General features: G+C 37.1%; 1 protein-coding gene across 2 annotated transcripts in view; it reads left to right on the forward strand.

Annotated features, from left to right (window-relative positions):
* The window catches only part of ZNF277 (zinc finger protein 277), a 106,228-nt gene that overhangs the window by 40,227 nt on the left and 40,932 nt on the right, over nt 1-25,069 (forward strand). Inside the window, exons 2-4 of one of the 2 annotated variants that reach the window (XM_035020947.1) lie at nt 16,856-17,057; nt 22,274-22,362; nt 22,635-22,717. In XM_035020947.1, coding sequence (XP_034876838.1) covers nt 16,856-17,057; nt 22,274-22,362; nt 22,635-22,717 — 374 coding nt within the window. The remainder of the gene's footprint in view (nt 1-16,855; nt 17,058-22,273; nt 22,363-22,634; nt 22,718-25,069) is intronic. The other variant, XM_035020948.1, reaches the window with a different exon arrangement.

Below are 25,069 nucleotides of genomic sequence, written 5' to 3' on the forward strand. Positions count from 1 at the left end.
ATAGCAGAATTGCTTGTCCAGAGAGCAGAAAATATATTCAGTGACTTTTCTCCACATGAAAAATTCATTCAACATAGATGCTGATTTGACTACCACTTGACTTTATTCTAAATTATGAATATGTTTGGGACATAAACCAAAGAGTGAATTGCATTTGTAGAGTTGTCAAAGAAACAGAACACTCTCCAGTCAGTGGAAGGACAAAAACCAATTTTTATCAAGTAACTAATTGATATCTGATACATACATACCTCAAATCTATACATATAAAAAAATATATTTATAGTATATCTCATATATATGTCTTATGTCTAACACTTCTCAATATATCTAATATATCTCAAATATATAGGAATTCAAATGTTCTAAAATAAGAGTTTAGGGCGCCTGGGTGGCTCAGTCGTGAAGCGTCTGCCTTCGGGTCAGGTCATGATCCCAGGGTCCTGGGATCGAGCCCCGCATCGGGCTCCCTGCTCCGCAGGAAGCCTGATTCTCCCTCTCCCATTCCCCCTGCTTGTGTTCCCTCTCTCGCTTTGTCTCTCTCTGTCAAATAAATAAATAAAATCTTTAAAAAAATAATAAAAATAATAAATAAGAGTTTAAATCAGTAGTTATATGATACTCTTGAAAAGTCTATATTTATTGTCTTTTTCTGTGCCTAAAAAACTATTCTTAACCTGTTTCATGAAAACAAACTATTTATTATATTTAAAAATGTTTATATTGATGAATTAAGTTACCGAATACTAAAATAAAAAGATGGCATAGCTCTTTAGTTTTCTAAAGAGAGTCTCACAACTCAGAAGTTTGTGGTTCTATCAAAAACACTAATTATACTTAATAGGAAATACCAGATTTAGAGTTTTCAAGTTGCCAACCCATTTCATTAAAATATTTACTAGAATACTAATTCCAAAGTAATTGCCTGTCAAATCAAATCAATTAAAGCGGGTTAAAGCCAACCTCTGTGGATACACTTTGTAATTTCTACTGGGTACCACTTATTTAGAGACAGTTTGTTATTGTTATTGGCATAAGTCAGGCCAATAACCATTCAGATCTTTCTGAGTTAGAATCTACCCTTCCTTCCTTCCTTCCATCTTTCCCGCCATAGATTTCATTATATAAAAGCATTCACCAGTTCATTTTGTTTCCTCATTCCTGCCAAAAAGTCTTTTATTTGACAATGTCTTTGTTACATGGGCCCTCCTGTCAGGATCACCAGCATTGTTTGCAATAGGTTATTCTGGTTAATTAAATTTACCATTAAATGGGGTTAGAATTTTAATGCCTCTTTTGTTTATTTCCAGATTTATATTCCCAAATCCCTAATGTCTGACCCCTGACTATTGTCTTCTGCTGGTGGAAGGGGATAAAATTGAGGACTTAATTCCTGTTTCCATTATTTCTTAGAATGAAATATATATGTATCCAGCCTTGAATTCCCCTTAGAGCCCCAGCATCCCTGGTCCTGTCCCTATCAAAGAAGAACTTTTAGTAGCTTTACACTTAAGTACTCTGAAATATCTTTGACAATGTACAGTAGAAGTAGTAGGGTGTGAAAAAATATTTAAAGTAATCATATAACGCAGTATAGTCATTTATCCTCCATTCCAACTCCTTTTGGATTTTATTTATTTATTTATTTATTTTTAAAGATTTTATTTATTTATTTGAGAGAGAGAGAGACTGAGAGAGAGAGCATGAAAGGGGGGAGGGTCGGAGGGAGAAGCAGACTCCCTGCCAAGCAGGGAGCCCGATGCGGGACTCGATCCAGGGACTCCAGGATCATGACCTGAGCCGAAGGCAGTCGCTTAACCAGCTGAGCCACCCAGGCGCCCCTCCTTTTGGATTTTAAATCTCTCATTGGCAATAAACATTAGAGTTAAAATATTTCCAGAGAACTGAATATATTTAACCATGTATGTTTTAAAGCGTATATTTAACACTAGTAATCTTGTCTGATTTAAACAACAAATTAATCATTTATCATATTAATAAGGCTTTGTTTCTATCCATTTACATTATCTTCCTAGGATTTATTTCCCCCTAAAATATCATGAATTTATAATATTTCTAACAGCTGCTGCTGTTCGGAAACATTTCAAGTAATAAGTAACATTTTATTACTACTGCATTATTAAAGTAGACACTGCTAACTCCTCTTAACAGAATAGATAAGAAGGTATGTATAATCCAGAAACATGTAATCTATAGCCAGGAAATGAAACCAGTATACCATTTAGTTTCCCAGTTTTGCACCAAAGTTGCCTGAGAGGAAACTTTGTTATGATTTTTGGTTAAAGTTTTTATTTTTTTAGAGATTTATTTATTTATTTGACAGTGAGAGACACAGCAAGAGAGGGAACACAAGCAGCAGGCGTGGGAGAGGGAGAAGCAGGCTTCCTGCTGAGCAGGGAGCTGGATGCGCAGCTCAAGCCCAGGACCCTGGGATCATGACCTGAGCCAAAGGCAGACGCTTCACGACTGAGCCACCCAGGCACCCCTAGTTTTTATTTAAATTCCAGTTAGTTAACATCCTGAGAGGAAATTTAATCACATTTTCACTCTTAGGTAGTTTTGAAAGTAAGAAATGCAGCATGGAGGGGCGGCAGCAGCCAAAATTTCTCTGCAGTGTTTTCATAGTCTAATAAGAAAAAGGAGCTTAATCAGTATTATCTCATTAGCCATAGTATGGGTGGAAACCAAACTATTTCTACGACCTCTAGTCTATTATATGGCTTGCTCCTAAGCTCCATTTTTTAGTAGCTCCTAAGCTAATTGAGAATTTTCTAGACAAAAAAGTGTAAATCTGCAAATAACCAATTTCCGAGCCCATCCTTGGGGAATTTAATAGGATGGACAGTGCTTTGGGGATGTATAAGAAAGCAGTTTCTGAGTATTTCTAGAAAAATTGGACATGGTAATAGCTCCAGCATTACAGTAGTGTGGTTGTCATCCAGTCTTTTTCTGACTCATCTTTGGTATTGATTATGCTTGCATACAAACTGAACAGACCCGCTTGACTAGAAATAATTAGGTGATAGGAGTTGGGCTCTCTGCTCATCAGGGAGTCTGCTTCTCCTTCTCCCTCTGCCCCTCCCCCCCCATGCACACACACTCTCAAATAAATAAATAAAATCTTAAAAAAAAAATTAGGTGATAGAATGTGCTATAGAGCTTAACACCTAAAACAGTTTTTCTTTATAGAATGGGAATGTAAAAAAAAAGTCTTTGGGGAGCAAGAGAGTTGTTAATCCTGATTCTATGTGAAAAACATGTTGCCTTTTCTCAAATCTTTACTGTAGACAGGATGCAGTAATCTGGTCCTATTAGAGACTTTCTGGAATATATATCCTCATAGATAAAGAATCCCATTATGACTGTTGTCAGATAGTAAATTCCTGTATTTATATAAAAGATAACATTTTACTTCCAGAAACAGTAGTCCGCAGGGTTAACTTTAATGGTAGAGATTTTAGGCACTGTGTTAACCAGTTTAAAAAAAATAGTTTTGCCGGGGGATTTGTCTGTAGTTTCTACATTATATCCTATATAATTATGCCTGTTCTGTCTTCAGGCTCTCTCCTTCTGCTCTGGCTGCAAAGTGAGATAATTTAAATCCTACTGCAGAATGGTGATTAATTTAGTTAGTTATTTGATTGCTTGAAATCCCAACATGAGGACACTTCACATACACATCATAAATAAAAATGTTAGACTAAATGATAGAAATATATTGACAAGATATGTGGTTTTTAAACTTTTTGGAGTCCCCAGAATTCTTTAAGAATCTATTAGATCAAAAGACCTTCTTCCCAGAAAAATTCACATACGTATCATTTTGAATATAGTTTCACAATGAACTCCGTAGACCTGAGTCTGTGAATCAGCTAGGTGCTTATGGACCCAACATTAAGAACTTTAGCACTAATTAGATCTGCCCTGTCTAATATGACAGCCAATAATCACTTATAGCTATTTAAATTAAAATTAAACACAATTAAAGTTCCCTATTCTCACTATCCACATTTTCAGTGCTCAATAGCAACATGCGGCTACCATATTGGGCAGAGCAGATATAGAATATTTCCTTCATCTCAGATGGTCCTATTGGACAACACTGGGTTAGATGTTTCTAAAATAGCCTACTTAAGAATCTTATCATTATGTATATGTGTTTGTGTAGAGCTGCATGATTTGACAACCTAGAACATAGATGATGTAAGAAAAATCAGCTGCTTTTAGGCACAGAATACAAATCTTTTCTTGAAACATAAATATGTCTCAAAGTAAGGCTTCTAGCTAACCTCAGCTGGGCCTTCAGGACTTTTCTACTGTGATTTCTTTTTTATCTTTTTGTATCTAAATTGCATTTTCCATAGTAGTAGTTCTGAGTCTCTTCCACTTTTCCTTAAGCTCTTGCCTTTCAGTATGGTTGGAGACCTCATGTGTTCAGAAAACTGTGGCTATCAATATAAATTTCTTCAACTGCCCTTATCTCGATATTAAAAATCTCATTGAGTTTTCTTTTATTTTAATGTGCTACAGAAATAGCAAGGTGATCAAGAGAATACAGAAGCCTCTGAATTTCAAAAATATAATCAGAACCTAACAGTAAATAGTTACAAAGTGACCTTATGCTTTAGAAGCATGGACTCCATTCTCATACGATTTGATCTTTTAGGTCCAAGTTAGGGCTGTAGAACGTGTATTTTGAATTAATCCACAGGAACTTCTAATACACATCAATGTAGATAATGCCCATCCTCAAACTTACAGCCATATTCATAATTATCAGTAGTAACACTAGGACGTTTGCTGAGCTTACGTGTCAGTCATCCATGTGCTTTACATTAATTTCCTCAATTAATCCTCATAACTACTCTATCAGTGATCATTATGATTAATCCATTTTATGGTGTGGAAACAGGCTACAAGAGGTTAAGTAACTTGCCCAGGACTGGTTAATAGGAGTTGATGGGACCAAATTTTTTTTTAAGATTTTATTTATTTGTTTGAGAAAGTGAGAGAGCATGAGCAGGGGGAGAGAGGCAGAAGCAGACTCCCTGCCGAGCAGGGAACCCGATGTGGGTCTCGATCCCAGGACCCCAGGACCATGACCCGAGCCGAAGGCAGACGCCCAACCGACTTGAGCCACCCAGGTGCCCCTACAGTATTTTTGAATATGTGTACATTGTTGTACAGCAGATCTCTAGAATTTTTTTACCTTGCATGATTGAAACTCTATACTCAATTGCACGACTACTCCCCATTTTCTCCTCCCCCATCTCTTGACAACCATCATTGTACCTTCTGCTTGTCTGTGTTTGACTACTTTAGGTACTTCATATAAGTAGAATCATACAGAATTTGTCCTTTTGTGACTGGCTTACATTTAAGTCTTCAGTCCATTTTGAGTTGATTTTTGTGTGTGCTATAAAGTAGGGTAAATGATTTCATTCTTTTGCATGTGACTATCCAGTTTACACAACAATGGTGTTCTTCAACAAATGATTGTTAAACTGTTAAACTTTCCCAAGTGTAGTCTTGGCATCTTTGTCAAAGATCATCTGACAGTATATGTGGGGGTTTATTTCTGGGCTCTCTGTTCTGTTCTCTGATCTCTGTATATCTGTCTTTGTGCCGGTACCGTCTGTTTTGATTACTGTAGCTTTGTACTATGTTATGTAGTCAGGAAGTGTGATGCCTCCAGTTTTGTTCCTCTTCGTTCCTCAAGATTATTTTGGCTATTCAGAGTCCTTTGTGGTTCCATATGAATTTTAGGATTGTTTTTCTATTTCTATTTCTAAATCCCATTGGGGTTTTGATAGATTGCTTTGAATTTGTAGATTGCTTTGGGTAATGTGGACATTTTAACATTGTAAATCTTCCAATTCATGAACACAGGCTGTCTTCCCAACTATTTGTATCTCAATTTCTTTCCTCACTATTTTGTAGTTTTCAGTGTACAAGTCTTTTTGCCTTTTTGGTTAAGCTTATTCCTAAGTATTTTACTCTTTTTTTTTTCTTTTTAAGATTTTGTTTTTAAGTAATCTCTACACCTAACGTGGAGCTTGAACTCACCACCCGGAGATCAAGAGTCACATGCTCTACCTATTGAGCCAGCTGCGTGCACCCTGTATTTTACTCTTTCTGATGCTATTATAAATGGAATCATTTCCTTTTCAGAAGGTTCACTGTTAGTGTATAGGAACACAACTGATTTTTGAATGTTGATTTTGTAGACTGCAACTTGCCTGAATTTATTCGTTATAAGTGTGTGTGTGTGTGTGTGTGTGTGTGTGGAATCTACAGTATTCTACATATAAAATCATGTCATCTGCAAACAGATAGTTTTACTTTTTCTCTGGTTTGGATGCCTTTTATTTCTTTTTTCTTGCTTAATTTCTCTTGTTAGAACTTCCAGTATTCCATTGAATAGAAGTGGCAAGAGTGAACATCCTTGCTTGTTCCTGATTTTAGAGGGAAAGCTTTCAGTTTTTAACAGTTGAATATAATGTTAACTGTGAGCTTTTCATATATGGTCTTCATTATGTTGGGGAAATGTTCTTCTTTTCCTAGTTTGTTGAGTGTTTTTATCATGAAAGGATGTTGAATTTTGTCAAATGCTTTTTCTGCATCATGTGATTTTTATCTTTCATTCTGCTAATGTGATTTATCAGAGTGATTGATTTTCATATGTTGAGCCATCCTTGCATCCCAGGGATAAATCCCGCTTGATTATGGTATATAATTCTTTTAATGTGCCATTGAATTTGGCTAGTATTTTGTTGAGGATCTGTACATGTGTATTCATTGGAGATACTGGCTGGTAGTTTTCTTGTAATGTCTGTCTGGTTTTAGTATCAGGTTAATGCTGGCCTCATAAAATGTTGGGAGTATTCACTCCACTGATGTTTTGGAGGAGTTTGAGAAGGCTTAGCACTAAGTCTTCTTTAAATGTATGGTAGAATTCTTCTGTGAGGTCATCTGTTGCCAGGCTTTTCTTTGGAGGTTTTTCATTACTGATTCAAGCTCTCTATAGGTCTATTCGGATTTTCTGTTTCTTCATGATTCAGTTTGGCAGGTTGTATGTTTCTAGGAATTTCATCCATTTCATCTAAGTTATACAATTTGCTGGCATGTTTCTTATGATCCTTCTATTTCTGTGGTATCAGTTATAATTTCCCCTTCTTTCATATCTGATTTTGAGTCTTTTTTCTTAGTCTAACTAAAGGTTTGTCAATTTTATCTCTTCAAAACAACTCTTGATTTTATTGATTTTTTTTTTGCATTCTTTATTTCATTCTGTCCTAATCTTTATTATTTCCTTCCTTATGCTAACTTTGAGCTTAGTTTTTTCTTCTTTGACTAGTTCCTTGAGTTGGTTAGTTTATGAGATCGTTCTTCTTTTTAAACATAGGCATTTACCACTGTAAGCTTCCCTATTAGTCCTGTTTTTTGCTGCATCCCGTACATTTGTTGTATTTTCATTTTATTAGGACTTGTTTTGTGACTTAATATGTTATGTTACTTCCTTAATTGAAGACCTTCTGAATCTACTCACAACTTCCAGATTAAATATAAATCCTTGGGCTGGCATTAAGGCCCACCAGCATGTGATCCATCTACCCTTGCAGCTTTTTTTACTTAGACTCTAGCACTAATTGGCTATTTTGACTTTTAACTACCTATATATACTTGCTGGAATTCTTTGCCATTTCAAGAATCCTCTATGAAGGGGCTCCTGGGTGGCTCAGTCATTAAGCGTCTGCCTTCAGCTCAGGTCATGATCCCAGGGTCCTGGACTCGAGCCCAGCATTGGGCTCCCTGCTCAGCAGGAAGCCTGCTTCTTCTCCCTCTCCCACTCCCCTTGCTTGTGTTCTCTCTCTCCGTCAAAAAATGAATAAAATCTTAAAAAAAAAAAAAAAAAAAGAATCCTCTATGAAGAATTTGCTTCATTTCTCCTGATTTGTGTGCTTTTTCCCCTCCCTATCCCTTAACCCTTGATTTATATGGTCAACTTTGCATATGTTGACTAGTATTATAATTATTTGTATAGTTGTCTCATTTTCCTCTAGCAACTTCTTCAGGATAGGGATTTTATGTTAATAATCTTTGTAGTTTTGATAGTGTCTAGCATATACTTTCTGCATAGTAGGCACTCAATTTTAAAATGGTAAATTTAATCAGAATTTTTCATCTTAAATGTCAAGACTTAGAAAGTGGCCAAATAAAATTATGCTTGCTTTATTTCTTTCTCTTAATTTTATCTGTCACAGTCAAATTGAGGAACTCATCAGATAACTTGCTTTTTATTTAAAAATTTTCCTGTGTTAGGGGTGTATGGGTGACTCTGTTGAACATCCAAGTCTTGATTTTGGCTCAGGTCATGAGATCAAGCTACGTGTTGGGCTTCATGCTGAGTGTGCAGCCTGCTTGGAATTCTCTCCCTCTGTCTCCCCCTCCCCCACCCCTGCACAAAGCTCATATGCTTTTATGCTCTCTCTCTTTCTTAAAAAAAAAAAAAGATTTCAATGTTAAAGAAAATTGGGGGTAAATGAATGCATTCATAATCTTTCATTGTTTTTCTTTTTGGATGTTTTCTTTCAAACCTTGTACTTGTATGTGGGTATATGTAACGTGTGTTTGTGTGTGTGAGGAATTGTATGCAATTCATTGTGGGTTAGGCTCTTTTCAACAAATAACAAACATGATTTACATTATTTCTCCATTGTCTTCATAATTGTCATTTAGCAAATGCATAATATACAGCACAGATATGCTTTTTTTTAAGATTTTATTTTTTATTTTTTTATTTTAATTTTTTATTGTTATGTTAATCACCATACATCATTAGTTTTTGATGTAGTGTTCCATGATCCATTGTTTGCGCATAACACCCAGTGCTCCATGCAGAACATGCCCTCTTTAATACCCATCACCAGGCTAACCCATCCTCCCACCCTCCTCCCCTCTAGAACCCTCAGTTTGTTTTTCAGAGTCCATCGTCTCTCATGGTTCGTCTCCCCCTCCAATTTTCCCCCCTTCATTCTTCCCCTCCTGCTATCTTCTTCTTTTTTTTTCTTAACATATATTGCATTATTTGTTTCAGAGGTACAGATTTGTGATTCAACAGTCTTGCACAATTCACAGCGCTCACCATAGCACATACCCTTCCTTTTATTTATTTTGAGAGAGAGAGAGAGAGACAGAAAGAGAGCACAAGTGGGGGGAGGGGCAGGAGAGGGAGAGAGACAAGCAGACTCCCACTGAGCTGGGATCCCGATGAGGAGCTCACTCCCAGGACCCTGAGATCATGACCTGAGCCAAAGTCAGATGCTTAACCAACTGAGCCACCCAGGCACCTCTGCCATATTTTAAAGAACTGATTTTCATTTCCATGACACTTAGGTGTTTCTATTACTTTGCTTTATAGGTGATGTTGTTAAAAAGTTTTTATAGCTTTTTGCTTGTGTTAAATTAGCTCCTTAAATTTCTAAGCACATGTTTATTAGGTTTAAGGGTTGAATGTGTTTATAACCCTGTTTCCATACCAAAGGCTGTGGCAAACCCGCCAGCTGTAGCTGAGTGTACTAATTCAGCACAGCCTCATCAGCAGTCTCAGTGTGGTGGCAAGAATGTATAACAACACTCACTTAAGTCCATCCCCCCTTGCCCATATTCCCCTGCTCTTAGTAGTTGTATAGTAAATTAATCTTTTTTTTCTTTTTTTAAAGGTTTTATTTATTTATTTGTCAGAGCGAGCACAAGCAGAGGGAGCCGCAGGCAGAGGGAGAAGCAGGCTCCCCGCTGAGCAGGGAGCCCAATGCAGGACTCAACCCTAGGACCCCGGGATCATGACCTGAGCTGAAGGCAGACACTTAACCGACTGAGCCAGAAAATCAATCTTTTTAATATTAGGTCTCAGTAATTTACAAAATGAACTATTAGCCCAAGGGTAGTTAAATAAGGGTCTTACATTCTTACTCTGAGCTTTAGAGATATGTTGTGGTTAAAAAGACCAGACCCTGTCTTCTCCATTTTCCAAATGCATCTGTATGGGGCACACACTTAGAAATTAAGGAACTGACAAAAAAAAAAAAAAAGAGAGAGAGAGAGAAATTAAGGAACTAATTTGTTCAGAAAGTAGAAGGTTTTTTGTTGTTGTTGTTAAGAGAGAAGTGAGAGAAGTACTTTAAAGAACTTAGAAATAAAGTTACCTTCTTGACGTTTAACTTTCGGAATAAAACTAAGACATGATAAATGAGATTGAGTTGGCATCGGAGTCCTATGGAAAGGGATGGTGTTTGTCAAATCAAAAGCTTAGAGAACAGGCCTGAAAATATTATCCAGACTTGATAAAATACTAAAGAAAGCAATCATCAAATAAATTACACTAATATAAATAAAGAACAAATGTAAAGGAAATGTTTACTTTGGAAATTGGGTGTTTGTTTATAGCATTTCTAAGTTAAAACTACAAAAACAGAAATATCCTGCCCGTCTTCATATTCCAAATTTTATGATTATCAGTTAGATTATCTGAATGTGATAAGAGTAGCAACTAAACTTATTTGATCTGGGTTGAGTATATCGCCACATTATGAGTATATCACCAAATTACTGCTTTTTTTTTTTTTTTCAGAGTTTTAGCAGTGTGATGGTAGTGTGCAAAGCAAAGTGTAGGTACTTCCTTAAAGGGGATGTGTGAGATGTTGTGCAGTTCCCCATGAAGGAATGTTGAAAAACTTCTTATCAATTATTTGTTGATACGGGCTTTTCTTTTCTCATTTGACTTAAGGGGGACAGAAACCTCAGAAGCTTCTTATTTTTCCTTCAAAGCACCAGCAGCTTTTATCTACTTGGCAGAAATGGTAGACTGTAAAGTTTAGGGATACATTTTAGCACATAGATGTATTATGAATTCATGACTGGTTTTGTTCCCTAGATAGAACCTTACTACTCAAAGTATGGTTGTGGATGAGCAAACTGACATCACCTGGGAACTTAGACATGCAGAATTTCAAGCCTTTTTACCTCCTAGACCTACTTTGTTAGTTCATGTCCTCCAAGAAGCACACACTAAGGTGGGATTTGACGTGTAAGAGATTTTGGGGGGAAGATACCAAAGGAAGGAAAAAGGAGAGAGTGCTGGAGGAGGTAGCAATGTAGGTCTGACCCCTGTGAAGGAAAGAGGGAAGGAAGGGCAGTGGAGTCGAATGTCAGACTGCGGCACAGTTGTAAGCAAGTTTCTGACAACTTGATGGGAGTCCTCCAGCCAATGTCACATGTCAGTGAAATTCCATGTCTCATAGGAACGAGTCTGCCTTACTATTTCTGCTGCCTCTAGTCATGTACTGAGAGCAGCCTGTGGAAGCTTAGCTTCGGTGCAAGTAGGATTTCAGAGCACAGCACCTGAGACTATCTTTGTTTCAATTATGCTCATAGCAGCAGGAGATTGGACTGGCATGTTTCCCTGGCCACCACACCTCCTGAATCAGGATCTGCATTTTAACAAAGTCTCCAGGTGAATTATAAGCACATTAAAACTTTGAGAAGCAGGATCCTAGAATAATAATTTGGCACTTTGGGGATTTTACCCAGAGTCAGTAAAATTGTTTATAATTAGCATAGGATCTCCTCAAAAATTCAGCTCTCTTGGGATGATATTTTTTACAGTTCATTTGAACAGAGTTGCTGTTCAAAGTGAGAACTAGAGCAGATAATTTGTTGTTGTTAATTTATAAGAAATGTGTGAAGCAGATTTGGGGCCAAAGCAGAGTTTCCAAGATGCTTTGCCTCTTTGCTGAAAGGAGCTAGATACAGTTTATTTCCTTTTGCCTTTTCAAATTCAAGGTCCCTGTAGCAAAGAATTCTGTATTTCTGTATTTATTGTTTTTTTACCATGTGGTAAGGTGTAGCTATGATTCTTATGGAATCTAGAAATAAACAATCTATTGGACAGCTAGAAATAAACAATCTATTGGACAAATCTTACTGAGTTATCTCTGCTGACCCTGTGCTTAGTATTTGAGAAGCTCTCTTTAGGACAGAATACAGTATCAGGTAAGCTTTGCCACAAGGCCTGTTCCCTATTTACAGACTTTTCCATGAGTTCACCGTATTCTCATGTATAATCAAGATGTCTACAATCCCCATGGAATCATCCTTTGAACCATTGATCCTCAGACTTCAATTTAGGGACTACTGCTTGGTAAAAGTTACATTTCCTCAGTCCACAATAAAGTCTTAAAATCATTACTTTTTAAAAGCCCTCCAGGTGATGAAATGCAAACAGATTTGGAAACCACTACTCTAAAGTAAAATATATATTGGAGATTCAGACCTTTCACACAGAAACATTCTCTGATGGAGTGGTATAATTTACTCTGCCATCCAATGCCCCTTGTCTCTGTCTACTGGCCAGTATGAATGAAAATTTTAAAAAGAACTTAGAAATTCCTCATTAAACATACTTTAATTATACTCAATACTTAGAATTTAGTGTAGTTTTTACATCATTCTTCATTATCAGTGGGCTCATTACACCAAGGCCCACAGCACTAAAGATTTGGATGTCATTATTCTGTACTGCTCTCATTCCCCTAAAGACAGACAGCCACAGGTGTTTCCTGAAATGGGGCTTACCTAGAAGCTGAGTTAAAGGTACAACTCTACTTTTAAGTAATTCTAATCTTACTCATTCTTTCAGACACTTATCAAATACCATCTATGGTTCATGCACTCTATAGTCTACACTAGAGATATGAAAATAAGATTTAGTCCTGACCTTGAGGAGTTCTCATACTGCCCTAGAGACACATATTACAACAGAGATATTTGCTCTTGTTGGGCATGGAGAGATGGAGTCAAACCCTCAAAAGGAGTTGGGGGGTTGGGGTGCTGGCAAACAAAACAACACAAATGCATCACATGAGACTCCAGTCACTGCTCTCCTTGTCCAGCAGCCATGCCAGGAATATCTAACATTGGAGCAGGTCACCTGGGCTCATCTAAAGCTTAACTCATTATCCATCCCTCTCACAGAACAAAAAAAAACCCTGCTTTTCTGCCTACATTTCTAGATTGGTGACTGGCACCCCTCATTTATACTGCCTCGCCAGCCAGAAACTCAGAAGGCATCCTGGTCATCTTCACTCCTTATAGCCAACCAGTAATCAGGAACTGTCAGTTTTAGCTCTGCAGCCTCTCCTCTGTCCATCCCGTCAAAGCACTGCCAACATTGCTGCCTCCATTCTGGACACTGCAGTAGTCTCCCAGCTGGCCAGTCTCCTCATCTTGAGACTTGTCTCTTTCTCATCCGCTCTCCCCAAAGCAGTTTTAAACGTAGGAGTGACTCTGCTTCCTATAGGAAAAGGTCTGACTTCCTCTGTCTTCTGTATAGGGTAAGAGTGCTAGTGCTTTAGCCAGACTGTTTGGAGTCAAATCCTGGCTCCACCGCTTACTGGCTGTCTAGGGCAAGGCACTTAGCCTCTCAGTGTCTCAGTTTCCTCAACTATGAAATAGGGAAGGAAATGGAATCTCTGTCCTTGGGTTTTTGTAAGGGTTGACTGGGTTAATACTATACATATAAAGTTAACACTGTACATATAAAGTGCTTGACAATGCCTGGCACAAAATGAACCCACAGTGCTGGTGGCGGTCCTGGTGCAGTAACACAGTGTACATGCCCCGTGAGTAAAGACAACCAGGATTCACCTGGCCTTGCAGGGATTAACAGTCCGAAGTGGGGAAAGAAAGACAAGTAGGTAAACAAATTACTTCTTTTGATTGATGCTGTTGTAAATTTGAGCATGATGCTAAATGATTAAGGAGTCAGAATGCTAAAATCTTACTGTCCAAAATGTTCTATTAAAATTTTTATTTTCTGAGACTGCCTGGGTGGCTTGGTTGGATGAGTGTCTGACTCTTGATTTTGGCTTAGGTCATGATACCAGGGTTGTGATATCAAGCCCCCACCTTGGGCTCTGGACTCATCGCAGAGTCTGCTTAAAGTTTTTCTCTCCTCCTCCCCGTGCACACGCTCACTCTCTCTTCTGTCAAATAAATAAATAAATCTTTAAAAAAATTTTTTTTTCTCTTCTGGATTATGTAGTAACTTGAGTTCCCAAAGCAGCTTAGTACCTCCTAAACCACAAGTTCCTCATACATGAAATTTGCATATATATGGTTTTGTTCCTGTATGCCTTTACAGTAACCACAAGCAGTTTGGTTCTGGGATGTGTCAACATATAGTTTCATTCTCTTAGGAATAATTTGGAGAAAGAGAAACTGGGCATTGAACATCCAAAAGGGAGGGGAATGAACCACAGAAGAATATTGGAGAATTTGTAGTGAAACCCTGGGAAAGCAAATGGACAATGACGGAGATAAACTGTACCCAGTGGTTTTTGGAGGAGGTGGGCTACTGAGATTTGTTGGTGGAAGTAGTATTGCGGAGACTGCAGGACACTGGCAGAATACGCAGAAATTCATTGTGGCTTGTAAATACATATGAATTCAAAATAAGACTGAGTGTGTACATTAAAGAGAAACAGAGATTTGGGGAAATGCCTTTTGGAACTGGGGGCAGAATAGTGTAGTGTTTGAATTTAGTCTTAAATTACTATGTTTATGCCCCTTGATTTAACAGAAAAGTTAAAAAACTCTCAGTAGTCTCATCTGTAAGATGGGGATTATAATAGTACTAACTGGAAAAGGTAGCTATGATTGAGAAAGTGACCTGAAGCCCTTTGCTGGTAATTTACAAATATCAAACACTTAGGAATGTTAGCTCTTGCTATTGGTGATGATTAATACATTGTTTTCTGTAGTCAGGCAAAATGAATTTACACATACATCATGCAAATTTGGGGAGAAGGGTGTAGGATGGTACCTGTTATTTTCTAGATGGCCAGTAATGTTTACTAATGGTACCTTTATTTAGAATATATGTTGTCTTTTGTTGCCCCATTCTAATGAATGTAAAATATAGTTTCATAAGTATATTACCTCTCTTCCCCCATCCTATTTTTAACATGAGGGTTTAAGTTCCTACAGAATTTAACTACAACTGAAGAACTATAGAACTCCAAAACTCCTTGCTTCCATTGTATAATTTAATAAATGTAATGGTAACACATCACTTTTGTTAATAGTGCTTCTTGAAGTGCTTGTATATTTTAAATACTCTCTACTTTGTTATGTGTACCCTATTTTCACCTTTTCTGGTATTAAATAATTTTATGGAACTAAGAAGTTTAATATAGCATACTTTAATATGAGCAGAGTATTATGAGTCATGTATTAGAGGACATGTCCTTTGGGACACCTTCCCACCCCAGCTCAGTTAAGTGACTCTCCTACCCATGCTCCCACAAACCCTATACATTCTGTCTCTCTCTATCCTTTCAACTTACTTGTACCGTCAAACAAGTTGCAAGCACATTAGCCTTGATAATAAGGATCCTATCATGCAACGTTAAGCAGAAAAGAACAGCACTCAGTAGCTACTCAGCTGATTTTTGTGGAGTGAATCAATGCTTACCCAGTGCTAAGGCCATGATCCTTAGTGCACCAGTGACTGTATCCATGAATTAGGCAATTAAGAAGCCCTTTAGAAATAAAGTAAGATAAAAACAAGAAAATAAAATTAGTAGTAAGCTAATTCCAAAGACTTTTCTGTGGAATAACTGTCTTTTTTTTTTTTTTTCTTTAAGATTTATTTATTTTAGAGAGGGAGAAAGAAAGAGAGAGAGAATGGAGGGGAGGGGCAGAGGGATAGGGAAAGAGTCTTAAGCAGACTCTGCACTGAGCGCGGAGCCAGACATGGGACTTGATCTCACGACCCTGAGATCAGGACCTGAGCTGAAACTAAGAGTTGGATGCTTAACCGACTGCGCTACCCAGGCTTCCGGAATAGCTGTCTTTATGAAGAAGATTCTCTGCCCTTCCTCAGATACTAAATGTCTTACCCTAGTTGCCTACTTACTACTCAGTAGCTTGCATAAGGTGACAGGTCCAGCCTTCCTCCTTGGAAGACTGAAGAGGGCTCCTTACACAACTGGCTGTGGTTTGAGGCCTGAATTCAGAACTATAGACCTTACACAGCTCAACTCTTAAAGATACCATAGATGATGTTAGGAAAATGAATAGTATCGGCAGGAAAAATGTTTACCATGTATGTCTAGTAATTGAGCATTCATCTCTTTGTTCACAAGAACTTGAATTATGGTATGTAATTGTGTAACAAGCAAATGGTAGACATAAATCAACATCAAAAATTGCCACCTGGGCCACCCAGCACATGCTGTGTCAACCCAATGTGAGAGCTGTCTTCTTTGCACATGACAAATAATCAGAAACAGGAAAGAGTTTGCAGGTGCAACAGGAAGCAGCTTAAAAGACTGGCCTGGTATCATCTGGAGCCTCAATATATACCATTTACTTCCCATAGTGTGATGACTATCAGCCATAGGTCACAATTGCACCATAGAACCTTAACCCAGCATGTTGCAGCCGTCCCCCGGCAAGTAGTCCCGGAATTGCTGCCATTGGCCAGTGTCCAAGAATGCTTGAACAGCTGCTCTGACAAATGGGTTTCCCCCATTCAAGCCGGCAATGGGAAGTTTGAGCTGCTTTGCAACACTCCCTGCCTCTAGGTTGCAGAATCTATTTAAAATGATAATAAAGTACCTGCTCTCTGGCACTGTGTATTTTTCATTTTGGAAAGACGTAAATATCTTTAGGATGCAGGAGGTGAGAAATGATCCTAAAGAGTTGATTTCAGCTTTTTCTTTTTCTTTTTTTTTTTTTTTCCGCTTTTGCTTTTTCTTTTTCTCTCTCCCAGACAGTAAGGATTGTATCCTGGAGCCGCTTTCCCTGCCAGAAAGTCCAGGTGGCACCACCGCTTTAGAAGGTTCTCCATCTGTCCCTTGTATTTTCTGTGAAGAACATTTTCCTATGGATGAACAAGACAAACTTCTGAAGCACATGATTATTGAACATAAGATGGTCATAGCTGATGTCAAGTTGGTTGCTGATTTCCAAAGGTAAATTTTGTTTTTGTCCATAAAAGAATTAAATTCAATATTCCATAAAGGAAAGGCATAACTTATAGGTAAGTTTATATATAAAATTATTCCTATGCAAATATAAACATTCATATTCTTTTTCAAGCATTGTTGGGAATGGGGATCTTTGGTTGGAACCTGTCAGGCCAAAAGGGTATTGTGCAAAGAACTCTCCATTTAAGTGCTATGATGAGGTTGAGAACCAGAAAGAAAAAAAAAGTCATTCAACAAGCCAAAGGGGTATAAGTAGACAGCTGTTGAGGTCAGTGCATGAGGTACTGAGAGGAAGAAGATGAAGAGGATGAAGAGCAGATAGATAGAGGTGAGTGGTTGAGGAAATGCCAACCATGGGCATGTGTGAAATGTAGGAACTTCCCTTATATAGCCAGGACCCAAAGTGAGCTGAACTACAATTTAAGAGCACCTGACTTAGAATATCCATACCAACAGACAGGTAATATATATTCATTGTTTTGTAATTCCTAATTCCTAGAACTGATTGTCCAAGAGAAATGCCTTTTCTTAAGCAGATGGAGTGAAGCACTTATGTTCATGTTGTTATTAGTTGACACTTGGAAGCATTTTCCATATACACAATAGCATGGTAATTAACTGGCTTTGTACAGTTACTGAAAGCATATATCTTGGTATATCTGGCCAGGACCCATTTTGAGATACTCTGCCCTGATTTCCCTACAAAACACTGCAGTAGCCCAGATGTTGTAGTATCTCTGCATCTAAACTCTATGTCTGCCAGGCCACATCATTCCTAGCAAGCAACTTCTTTCTTATGATGGGTCTTGCAAGCTGTATCACTAAGAGTAGACTATGAAACCAGGCAGGCCTAGGGGTGAATGCAGACTTGGTGAATTCCTGACCATGTAACTTCGAACAAACTACTTAAACCACTCTAAGCAGCAGTTTCCTCATCAGTAAAAGGGGATAACACCATCTTGCATAAGATGGTTGAGTGTTATGTAAAACAGGACATGTATAGCACCAGCTAGTGTCTGGGACATTTTTTCTATCCACCACATGGTAGCCAAAAATTTCATTATATTTGGATTACAAAAGATATATATTTGAAATCTTAGTTTTCCACAACTATAGCTTGAGTTCTCTATAGGTATTTATGCTGTCTGAATGCCTAATTATTATTTGTCAAGTATAACTTTTGAGAAAATTGAATTTAGGATCCTGAATACACTAAACTTCGAGAATGAGTTTGTTTTTAAGTTGCCTACAGGAGTAATATTAGCTATTCTCTAACCCTTCTCTCAACTGCCTAGCACTAATACAGAACGTCTGTTGAGTGCTTTCTGTATTATTATGGCCCCTTATATCCACTCAGCATTGCGATTTTTTAGTAAATTTTGGTGTTGCCTGGTCAGTAAGCAGAGATAGAACCAGTGAAGGAGAATTATATGAATGATATATGCTACCAGCTGGTAGAATAAACCAATTACTACATAATTTCAGAGGAAGCACTTCATACTTCCCCTTCTCATTCCTTAATCTTTATTTTCCGTTAAAATATTTGTGTTTTTATATATATGTATGTGTGTGTATGTGTGTATTTTGGGAGTATTCTCATACATGATTTCTAGTTGTATGTAGTCATGTCTGTTGGATTTGTTTTAGATACTTTTTAGGCTAGAGATATTCTAATTCTTATCAAGTAACCATTAATGGGACTATCAAATGAGCTATTTGATAAGTTGTATCACTCAGCTTTTCTTTGATGTAAATCTATTCTTTTACTTCGCTTTATCATGTAAATGCAAATTCTCCCTCAGGAATTGGAAAAAAATAAGATGATCTGCCAGTGATAATTGAGATTTTTCTTTCTCCTCAAGTCTGTGAGGAATATCTAAATTTGAGTTTGTATTTTCCTTTTGCGCTTACGTATGATAGCTAAGCAGCTATATTTATACTAACCTCTCTTTTGTATCCTTGATATTAATCTCATCTGTATGTGGGCAGGAAAATCAAATTATTTACTAGGTCTCAGACTCAGGAGTCAATAATTAAATGTTGGAATCAGTCACCCTCTAAATGCAGTTATGCTATAAAATGGGTGCTTTAATTAAAAAGCAAAAGCTACATAGCTGATATATATAAGTGCTTTCTATATAATAAAGTGTGCGGTTAACATGTACTTTAAATTTGGAAACCCAAATTTTCCTTGTCAGCCGTCATCTCAGTAAGCTTCCCTCTGGTGGTTAGTTCAAATTGACCAAGAATGTATGTGATAAACTCTTGCTTTTAAGTGCTTTTTAATACATCCAGTCTCCTGTAGATAATACCCTCCTACTATTTAGGAAAACTAAAAATTCCTCTCCAAAAGAATACAAACATTGACTCTGAGAGTTAAGTTGGAATCTTCTCAATGTTACAGGACTTTTTCCTAACGTCAGAAAAGTCACAGGGGTGGGTATATGTGTTTGTGTATGTATAGATTTACGTGTGTGTGTGTGTGTGTGTGTATAACTTCTCAGAGAGGAATTGTTTCTTCTGAGTACAATAAGTAATAAAGATGATAAATAACAGATGAGATAGACTGACTTTGTGCTTTACTGGAAAGAAGCTATAAATTTTCATGTTAAATATATTTAACATTTTCTTTATTGGAAAAAAGTTAACAGTAAAACTTTCTCAGAATAAAACAAAAATAAAAATCTTTCCTTTGAGCCACTTAACGTCATTATTTATACTGAACCATTTGCTAGCTTTATTCAGTAAATAAAATTTTTCCAGAAGATAAATGCTAACTCCTTAATTCTTACCCCTTTCTATATTAAATTCCACTCATTCAGTGCTACTTAATTAACAACCATATCTCAAATCTTTAGGCCGTTGTCAGTAAATACACCAATTACAGTGAGGGGATGGGCGGGCAAGATTACTAGAAGAATTTTTGGGGGAAACAATTCAGTGAAACATGATTGAAATTCTTCCAAAAGAAAAAAGTATTTGCTAATGACCTAATAATTACTCTTATGGCTTTTTAACTAAGTACGAAATGCTTTGATAACTGTCCTCCCAATAAAGAATTCACATCACATATCATTTCTTGGCTGCCTTTAAATATTGAGTGATTACAACTGTAGCTTTAAATACACTAGAGTAGTAAGAAAACATGAAGAAGAGACATACTAAGTGATCCCTTAACATCGACTATCCCCCAGATGGTCTTCAATGGAACGGTAATCAGGGTGAGGAACCTCTCCATGGTTTATTGTAGCAGTATTCATGATGAAACTCCTTATCGAATTTGACTGTCCTGGTGTTTGTTTAAGTCTGTTATCTCAGCACCCAGTTCTGCTGTATGAATTTGATTAGTCATGAAAATAGATGGCTATGTAGTATGGTTTGGAAGAACAATCCATCTTCTATTCCTGGCATCTCTAATAGAGGTTCTCCTGTGTTCCTTCATCCCTGGCACCACTGTGCAATAGAAAATATGCTGAGGGGAGAATAAGGAAAATGGCTGGGAGTGTCATTTTTTTTTTCTTACGTCTTCTCATGCCTTTTATTTCTCCCTTTTTCTCTCTGGGGTTAAGTAGTGGGGAATGGAAAAGAGGAGAATGAGAGTAGCTGTGTAAGATACTGAGGAGTAAACAGTGCTGTCACTGCCCTCTGTGACCAAAGAATAATGTTTCTGCCTTTTGTAGGTACTTTTCTTCTTTTTGTTCCTGTTGTTGGATCCGATATGCACTTGCCTTCTGCATCTGACACTTCTAATATGGAAGCCAACAAGCTAGCCATGGTGTCAGTGGTTATGGTTTGAGGGTGAGCTGGAGCCTCAGATACATCGTTTTTAGATCTCTTAAGATAAGGTCTAGCACTATTCTATAAGGAAAGAGTTCTCCCCTTATTTATCCATCCGGGTCAACAGTGTGGTTGTATATGAGAAGAAAGAACTAAAGCATGGTTTTATTTTTATACGTTATTCTTTTACTTCTTTTCCTTGTCTAAACTCAGTCTTGTCATCTGTTTATATTTTTCTCTGTCACAGTTCTCTCTTTCTCTCAGACCTCTCTCCCAGCACATTTTTTTTTTCAAATACATGAATGCCCTTTTTGTAGAGCACCATGGGGTTGGGACATTAATGTTAAGAAAAAGGGAAAGAAGAATTAAAAGGAGACAAAATAGTGAGAGTTGAAGGCTACTTAGAGAAACTTACAGGAATCTTTAAATGCTCTTCTACTCTTAAAAACATTTCTTGCTAACCTACTATGTACAAAACATTGCTTGTTGCTATATCAAGCCATTTAAAATGTCCAAATTTTTACTGTCTCTCACTAAATCTATTTCAGTAAGTCCCATCCCTTTCAGGGGTTTTTCTTTTTCTGCTATAAGTTTTTTGGGGTTTTTTGGTTGTTCTATGTATCAGCCATATAGCCTAATAAATGTCAACCTTTCCATGTCCCTTCTCCCCATGAAGGAGGCTACCTTCTTTTCTTGGTACCATTTATAAATGAGATTGCAATTGCCAATATAAATCTTGTTAGATAAACGGGAAAATGAACAGGTTGTTGAATCCTGACATCTTACTCCTTTCATCAGACAGTGCAGGTCTAGGTGTTATGCTATGCTTTAAAATTTACCCAGGGTGCTGCTTCTAACTCCACTCATTAGATACAAGAATTGTAAGCTTGGCTGTTTTTCCAAAAATCTGCCTCCTTTCAGACACAGTGTGCACATACAAAATTTTTCTGTCTTGTCATGTAGGTATTGAATTTAGACTGATGTCTCATTGCATATTTTTTTGCATTCAGTTCTTTTTATGTGTAAGATAATCACCCAGCTTTCAATTTATTGGAAAATGTGTGATAAAGCCTATTTAATCATTGTTGCATTTTAAATTCACATAAACTTAGATGTGATTTCAGAAAAACTTCATTATCACATAAAAATAATTCATTTTAACTTCCTCATGTGTCTGTTTATTGAATTTAGGGATAGTAAAGTTTAATCATGTCCATGCCTTTGCAGAGTAATTTCATTTCATTAAATATTTATTTCATATTTCTACAATGCTCTACTGCCTTTCCATTTACAAATTTTCTAGCAGTTCTCAGTCAACATTTGATTTATTGTTTTGGGATAATTAAATGGTCTTATAAAACCTTATCACTCTACAGTAAGCAGTATATTGAGTCTTACTGTCCTTTCTTTTTGATTATTCTAAGGTACATTTTATACTGGAGGAAAAGGTTCACTGAACAGCCCATTACAGATTTTTGTAGTGTGATAAGAATCAATTCCACAGCTCCACTTGGTAAGTATACATCTTAGCTACCATATTTTCCCTACAATCCCAAAATTCAAATGAATAATCTTACTTTCTTAAATTAGAATTCTCTCACTTTCATGATAGCTAAAATTAAATTACTCTGTTTATGTTGCCTAACTTCAATAAAGCTAAACAGAACTATATACCAGAGGAGAGATCCTAATGGACATACATATATGTGTTTTTTAAAGGAATAAATCCTTCTGGAAAAAAATGATAAATATCATTTCTTATTTATTTTCCTAATCTCTCAACAGAAGAACAAGACAATTACTTTTTGTTATGTGACGTTTTACCAGAAGATAGACTACTTAGAGAAGAACTTCAGAAACAGAGACTGGTAAGAATGGTTTTAGAGGATGAATAATGTCTTGGAAATATGTGTAAAATCACTTTTGTTATTATTTTTTGTTTGTTCTCAGTTGTTACTCTGTAAACTTTCAAACATACACAAAAGAGACAATATATAAAGATCTTAGAAGATAAGGATACACTTGATTGAAGATTAAAGCGTTTCACGTTAAAAATGTGGTGAGAATTTTTGGCTTTGTTTTACTTCCTGGATTATCTCTAAAATAACAACAGAGCTTACACATTTTAGTATAATTTTAGCTGCCTGGCACATGCTAGGGTTCAGCAGTCGTGGAAAAATGCCCTCAGCTAAAATTGAGTTGAATTGATTAACTTTTTTTCTCTCCTCTTCACTGGAATGTGCTATGCACTAGCACTTCTTTTATTCCCCTTTATGAATTCAGCATATGGTTTGATCATAGTAGCCTTTCTCATTTTCAGCTTTAATCATAAGCAAGCTAATTTGAAAATCTCAGCATTTTTGGTCTTTAAAAAAGGTAACAACATACACAATTGTGAAAATTTCTGTTTTCATGAGTGGAACAGAAACTGGCTCATTTTTTGAAGTTAATAGTTTTGTTTATAAATATGCACTTTTCCATTATTTGTGATTTAATCTCAACTATTACTTGAAAATGACTTGCTCCTCTTTTAGTGGTACCTTTAAGTGTTCCTTGTGTCTTTGGATTTGGCTAGATAATGTTATGACAGAGAGCTGTGATTTCATTGTTTTCTGCTAAATTCTCAAGACATCGAAGAAGAAAATAAATTCTATCATAGTCATAGCATTTAAGGAAGTCTCCTGAAGCATATTATATTTTGTAAACACCCCAAATGGTTATTTCTCACATAGGGAGAAAGGATATTGTTGGATGTTGCCTTATATGTCAGAGAAGTTATGCTTTTACTGTGGCAGCAAACCCAGTAAAGAAACAGGACTTCTTAAGTCTTTCCTCTTTTCCTATTGTAGTGTCTTAAGTAATCTACAAAACAAGGATGAATTTGCAGTCATTTTATGTGTTTTGTTTTTGTTTGCTTGTACTTACTCATAATTTTTTACTGCTTTGAGTTTTTTCACTGTTGCTCACAGTGGCCTTAATCAAGAATGATCAAACTGACATAATCCTAGTGTCCCCAAGGATTTCTTTATATCAAACGCTACTGCTTCAGCCATTGCTATTACTCTATACATAGAATCTTTACTGTATGTCTGCAGATAGATGCAGTCCCAGAAATACTACATCTCTAAAATTTAGGTGATCTTTTAAGATTCTGACACCACTTGCAGCATGTGTTTTTTTCCCCAAACCACTAAGCGATTCTCCGACACCAGCTGGGTGTCCTACAGTTCAACTCAATTCTGACACTTATCTCCCCAGAGATAGTATCAGATTCCACAGATTGAGGGCTCAGTCCCACAGAACTGTCCTCCGCTTCAGATGACAATTGCAAGTCCAAGTTGTTACCTGTGCTTCTGACCCACTGACTATAAATCAGAGGTTTCCATGACCCCCCACCCCCCGCCCACCTTGGATTTCATTAATTTGCCAGAGTAGCTCCCTCTAGGAAACCAGTTTACTCACTACATTACCAGTTTACTACAAAGGCTATCAAAGAATATAAATCAATAGCAGATGAAGAGATACATGCAGGGGATGAGACTCCAAGCAAAGGAGCTTCTGTCCCTGTAGAGTTTGGGGCCCAGCAAGACAGCACATGGACGCATTCTGGTTCATCAGCCTGGAAGCTCTCCAGACCTTGTCCTTTTGGGATTTTTGTGGAGGCTTCATTACTTAGACATGACATTGACCTTTGGTAACTGAACTCAGTCTCCATCCTCTCTCTCCTCCTAGGTGGGGGGGCGGGGGTGGGGGGCTGCTGAAAATTCTAACCCTCTAATCACATGGTTGGCTCCACTGGCAACCATCCCTCACATCCTTAGGTCACTTAGGTGCTTTCCACAAGTCACCTCATTAACATGTCAAAAAACACTTTTTATAGCTCTGAACACTTAGGACTTTAGGAGCTAGTGCAAGGACAAAGACCAAATATGTGTTTCTTATTAAATCACATCACACTTTCTTACTAACTTTATAGTCTGAGGGGGTGATAGATTTGATGAAAGTGAGTATTATGGCAGTGAAACAAAATGTGAAATTGCAGTCAGTTCATATATATGTATATATTCGTTGAATTCCTGCTTAACTAGATAATCATACAAAGGAAAAAATGCAAGGCATGGCTCATGTCATAAAAGAGCATAGAGTCTAGAGAAAAAAGGCAAATATATGTTCTTATCTCAGATATTCATCTTGTGGGGCTTGTGAAGAGATATTGTGAA

This window comes from Mirounga leonina, unplaced genomic scaffold, assembly GCF_011800145.1.
Source record: "Mirounga leonina isolate KUSES-001 unplaced genomic scaffold, KU_Mleo_1.0 Mir_174, whole genome shotgun sequence".
Lineage (NCBI taxonomy): Eukaryota > Metazoa > Chordata > Mammalia > Carnivora > Phocidae > Mirounga > Mirounga leonina.